Source organism: Trichosurus vulpecula, chromosome 6 (genome assembly GCF_011100635.1).
Source record: "Trichosurus vulpecula isolate mTriVul1 chromosome 6, mTriVul1.pri, whole genome shotgun sequence".
In the NCBI taxonomy this organism is placed as follows: domain Eukaryota; kingdom Metazoa; phylum Chordata; class Mammalia; order Diprotodontia; family Phalangeridae; genus Trichosurus; species Trichosurus vulpecula.
The window spans coordinates 802,537-808,661 of NC_050578.1; the positions used below are offsets into that span (position 1 = coordinate 802,537).

The 6,125-nt window shown below is 35.3% G+C and overlaps 1 protein-coding gene across 1 annotated transcript; it reads right to left on the reverse strand.

Annotated features, from left to right (window-relative positions):
* Nucleotides 1-3,317: 3,317 nt before the first annotated feature.
* Nucleotides 3,318-5,708, reverse strand: LOC118855292 (high mobility group protein B1-like). The gene has a single exon (XM_036765370.1). The coding sequence runs from the start codon at nucleotides 5,411-5,413 to the stop codon at nucleotides 4,916-4,918; it is 498 nt and encodes a 165-aa protein (XP_036621265.1). The 5' UTR covers nucleotides 5,414-5,708; the 3' UTR covers nucleotides 3,318-4,915.
* Between the last annotated feature and the right edge of the window lie 417 nt (nucleotides 5,709-6,125).

Sequence of the window (6,125 nt, forward strand, 5' to 3'; positions counted from 1 at the left end):
ATAAGCATTCAATTTAGGCAACCTCAGAGAACTAGGAATTAAGAAAGTAATTGAGAAGATGTATAGTTTCAGGAAAAGAGCAATTCATAAAATGAATCCACACCCTTGGTGGCATTTGTGTATAGCAATAACAAAATCCAGGAGGAAATGATAGAAAGGGAAATCTCCTGCATATAGCTCCAAAATGCACAGAACATCTGGGAGTCAATCTCCCAAGGCACCTAGAGAAATATATAAGTAAAGTGGAAGAACACTATTTTAGGGCAGAAAGAGTGATGTAATTGGAGAGCTATTTATTTCCTGTATTGCAGCTTTGCCTACATAAGAAACCTATCACAGCATTTAAATTAATTTATATATTTAGGAGGTAACAAATCAGACTCAAGAAGGCATTTTACAGAGTTATGCAAAATATAAAATTCATCTGGAAGAATGAATCTAGAATCTCAAGAGAAATGATGAAAAATAAAAGAGGAGGAATCACACTTCCAGACTTCCCATTTATTATAAGGCTGCAATCAAGGAAACTAGTTGGTACTAGTTAAAAATAGAAAAGTAGATAAGTGGAACAGATGAGAGAAGGAAGAATCAGAAACAATTGAACTCCATAACCCAGTGTTTTATACACTCAAGAAAATAAATTACTTTGGGAAGGGAAAAAAAACTGCTGGGAAAATTCAAAATTGGTTTGATAGAAAATTCATTTCAACTAAACTCTTATATCCTTTAGAATAAGCTCAAAATGCTCGAAAAGCTCAAAACACAATCTTGAGATGAGATCACACCATTTAAAAAAATGAGGGGTATATGATCAGGTTCCATTAACAGCTTTCACTATGGAGAGAGTTCTTAACAAAACAAGGGATAATAGTGATCATTATCTTTAGAGATAAAGTAGATAATTCCAATCACATGAAATTTAAAACCCTATTTTCCCCCCAAATAAATCTGGTGGCTAGGAAAAGACATGGAGGAAAAGAAAGATATGGATTACATCTAATATCTTTGATAACCATCTGAGATTGACGAGATAGAGAAATAACAATAAAAAAGAATCAGACCAAAAACCATTTCCTAATGGATAAGTGAACCAGAGATATGAATAAACAATTCCCTAAAGAAAGCCAAAGTATTGGAAATCATAGAAAAGAAAGCTCCAGATCTGCAGTAATAAGAGAACTGCAGATTGAAATAGTTTTGAGATTTCACCTCACACTTAGTAAATTGGTAAAAATGACAAGAGATAGAAGAAATAATCAAAGGTCCAAAGGGTCAGAGGAAGAAAGCCATCTTAATATCCTATATAGGAGAGCCTTGAATTAACCCAAGGGTCATGGAAAGCAACTTTCCATGAAACAATGAATAAAAAGCTCCTGGCCAGAAATCCCACTGTTTAAACAATACCCCTATACTTCAAAGGAGGAGATAGATAGATAGATAGATAGATAGATAGATAGATAGATAGATAGAAAGATAGTTGTTCAGTCATGTCTGCCTCTTTGTGACCCCTTTGGGATTTTCTTGGCAAAGATACTGGAGTGACTTGTCATTTCTTTCTCCAGCTCATTTGACAGATGAGGTAACTGATGTAATTGGGGATAAGTGACTTGCCCAGGGTCACACAGCTAATAAATCTCTGAAGCTGGATTTGAATTCAGGTCTTTCTGACTCAAGGCCCATGACTCTGTCCACAATGCTACCTAGCTACTCCATAGATAGATAAACAAATAAGCAAATAAGTAAGATGAATGAAGAAATAGAGTAAGCTCAACATTTCACAAAATATGCAGAGTAGGAATCAACCCCCTTCCCTCTTATCCCAGGAAGCAACAAGAAATCAAGCACACATTCATTGATTGGGAATGGTGGTGCAGAACTGTAATGGATTATCCATTGTGCCAAAAAAAACAATGACTCTGAAACATTTAGAGAAACATGGGAACATTTAGAGAAAGTAATTCATAGTGAAGTCATCTAAACTAGGAAAATATATCCCCAGTGTCACCAATCACCAAAAGAAAGAACCACAATAGCAAACAATAACTAAACACTGTTCAAATATAGTCTCAGAGAAGAGTTGAGGAAATACACCTGATAGTCATGGTATGGGGGATGTTACGTATAAGGCCAGACCTTTTATATGAGCTGATGACCTACTTTGCAGAGTGGGGGTTTTATTGTCTTTTTTAATCTTAATCTTATCAGATGGCTGACTAGTTAAAAGAAGAAGTTTTACATATATTTAGAAATATACACTGTTCTTGGTAGAAAAGTAAAAGCTATTAATACCTTTTTTACTGAAATAATGTCATTTGGCTTGTGGTAAAGTCACAGAGTTCAACTATAAAACTAAACTCAAAAAACTTGAAAGACTTTTCTCTTGATGGTTGAAAAGGAGCATGCATACTTTAAAACAATCAGAACAGACTCTATTTCTTCTAGTTTGTTTCTTCTGAAAGGAAAGCTCAAGAAATGGAGTAGAGTTACTTTTTAGATAAAACATGGATCATAAAAGAGGAGTAAAGAATAAGGATGTCTTCCCTTTCGTTGAAGAAGATGCAATGCAAACCTCTTCCTTTCTAACAAGGAAATGAAAAATGAAATCCCTTAAGCCTTTCTCTCCACAGCAACAGCCTGAAACTAATTTCTGCTGCATTCTTAGGCAGATTTCTAGATCTCTGGGCTTCAAGATGCTTTCATTTTTGCCATATATAAAACTATTAAACATTATAAACATTTCTTTTTAGGAAGGTGATAAAGGAGCTAAGTAGTCACATGTTACTACGATGAGTATGCCCTGATGAAACCCAGAAAGAAATACAGAATTTTGGGAGACCTGCCTTTAATTAAGTTAGACATAGTTATCCATATTGGAAAAAAGTTACTTGGATATAATTTAAAATAGCTTTAGAAAATGTATATTGTCATAATTGTCCATTGAAGCTCAAAATTAGCTAAAAGAAACTCTATTTTTTCTCCCTCTATCTTATTTTCAGTGCTTGAAGAGAATAGATTATGCTAAATTAGAAACTACAGTCAGAAAATACTCTGATTGAAATCAATAATAACCAGCACTACTCTCACAGTTATAGCCTAAATCAAAATGCATTTTCTTGCTAAGTATATCTGCAGTGGTTAAGATGCATAGAATTCTTCTTAGCTGATAAACTGAGTTGGAGGAAAACTTCCTATGCCTAGAGATTTTAACAACAACTTGCATTTATATCACACTTTAAGATTTGCAAAATACTTTAGAATTATTATCTCATTTAGTCCTTCACAATGACTCTGTGAGGTAGGTTCAAAGGTTATCAACATTTTTTTTAAAACCTCTGCAATTATTAGTTTATTAGTATCATCCAGGATTCAGATGTTCAGTATTCCTCCTGAAATTATACATAAACAAATGCAAAACTGAAATTAGAATCTGAAAGTCAAAATTGTATAACAAAACAGTACTCCATCACAAAAGCGTGTAAAATTACAAGAACGCTATTTTAAAACACTGGCACTTAAGAGAACCATAATTTCAAAACCACAAAATTGCCAAATTGTCCCCCCAAATGGTAAGCAGGTAAACATATAAATGGTCAGTTTTAATGAATACACTGTTAACTTTGGAAGGGAAAAAAGATTTGATCAAATCAGACATTAGGCTACATCTTACCCTAATGCCAAATTTTAAGTCTATTTCCCATCAAGGTCTATTTGTATAGGGTCGAATATTACAATTTTAATATAAACTTTAATGGGAAGATCATGCCTCACTTTATGAGACAATTAGAATTTTGTTTTGGACTGACAAATCAAATCTAGATTTACATAGTTATAACGGTACCATATAGAATCTCAAGTTTCCCAAGGGGCTATTCACTGCCAGCTCTTCATACTATATAAGCCTACTTAGCCTTCTGTAAGTCTGCTGCCAAAGATTAATGTGGCAGTCTTGTATTTTCAACTCACGCTTTTGGGGTACATTCTCAGCTCTTCTGAAGGACGGGAATTATAAACATAACTTCAGTTACATAGTAATGAAATTATGAATGTATATTCCCCACATAAAGATCAGAATATACCCTTCTACTGGTCCTTCAAGGACAGAATTTTACTACGTTTCACTCAAATAATTCCACACTGCAAATTTCTATATTCTCCACTTGGTAAATGTTCTAATTGGATAGAATACTGTACTATATGAAATTTGAGTTTATTAACTGGTAACTTTTGATTTCCAGTTACGGAAGAAAAATTGTTTCTATACAACTTTTATTACCCCATCACAATTATGCAGGGTGTGTAGATCAAAGCTTTTTATCGGCTAACTATATGAAAAGATGATGAAAATTGTAATAATTCATGTGATCCCAAATGGGCATACAAAAGCAAAGACGAGCTTCCCCTCAAAAAGAAAAGTTATGATTTAAGGGCACCTATGAAAAGGACAACAATACTAATAAAAAAAAATTGTATTTACTTAGAAACATTCAGAATGTCAACAAAACAGCTGCAACTTTTTTTTGTTTTTGCAATTACAGAGTGGTATTCAGTTAACAGAACAACAATTATTTCATATGCTGCATCAAAGACAACTGAAGATGAAAATGAACTACATCCCCATATATAACTAATTTGTGCTGTGCACCAACAAGAACCTGCTTTAAATTTCCATGCCAATTTACAACCCCCATACTGTACCAGGCAAGGTTAGTGGCTATTGAAAATACCACTAAAGGACAGGGCTATCTAAAGACACATTCAGTAGTGTGTTAACTATACAAAAAAAGACACTGTACAGTTTAAAAACAAATCTTACACAGCCTTACATTTCAATTTTTTTTTTCTTTAAAAGGAGTGAGTTGTGTACAGGGGGGTTAAATGCTTTATAGACAAGAAAAAAAACTGCTCTAGAACCAACTTATTCATCGTCATCATCATCTTCTTCATCCTCCTCATCATCTTCTTCATCTTCCTCCTCGTCTTCTTCATCTTCCTCATCTTCCTCCTCCTCCTTCTTTTTCTTGCTCTTCTCAGCCTTGACAACTCCTCCCTTTTTCCCAACATCAGGCTTTCCTTTAGCCCGGTATGCAGCAATATCCTTTTCATATTTTTCCTTCAGTTTACCTGCCTTCTTTTCATAAGGTTGCTTGTCATCTGCAGCAGTATTATTCCACATTTCTCCCAATTTTTTTGCCACATCTCCAATAGAAAGACCGGGATGCTCCCCTTTAATTTTTGGACGATACTCAGAACGGAATAAGAAAAATGCCGAAGGAGGCCTCTTCGGCGCATTGGGATCCTTAAACTTCTTTTTTGTTTCTCCTTTAGGTGGTACGTAGGTTTTCCTTTCTCTTTCATAACGAACCTTATCAGCTTTTGCCATGTCCTCAAATTTTCCTTTCTCCTTAGCAGACATTGTCTTCCACCTTTCTGATCATTTTTTAGAAAATTCTGAGAAGTTCACAGAAGCATCTGGATGCTTCTTCTTGTGTTCCTCCCGGCAGGTTTGCACGAAGAAGGCATATGAGGACATTTTCCCCCTCGGCTTCTTGGGATCACCTTTGCCCATTTTGATTACTTTCCCTCAGCGCCGCACAGAGTAGCCCAGTGCCCGTCCGGCTCTTACTTGCCCGAGCGCTGTCTCTATGGAGCTCAATGTACTGCAATGGCTGTGAGAGCGCGAGCCAGACGCAGCCTCCTCACTCTCTCCGTTCTGTGGTTATCAACATATTTAGAAGGGAGGAAACTGAGGCAAGCAGAAGTTAATTACCTTGTCTAGGGCTCCATAGATTTCCATTCAATGTCCAAACTCAGTTTATTCATTGTTGTCATTCCTTTCTATTCCATTGTACATCATGAACATAAAGTCTGCTCAGACTACTGAGAGAAGATAGTGCCATGGAGACACTCTCAAGGAATCTGGGAATGGCTCATTTTCTTCAGAATCTCAGATATCATCAGACTTAGAACACAAATTAATCTATCCAAGGTGACTCAAAGCAAAATAAGAAAGCAACAATCAGTACGTATAATTCTTTCTTCTTTATTATATATGTAATCTTCAACAAACACTTTTTTTTCTTTTGCTAACTGGGTGCTAGTAGGTTCTGGGTGATGTGAATAACAAG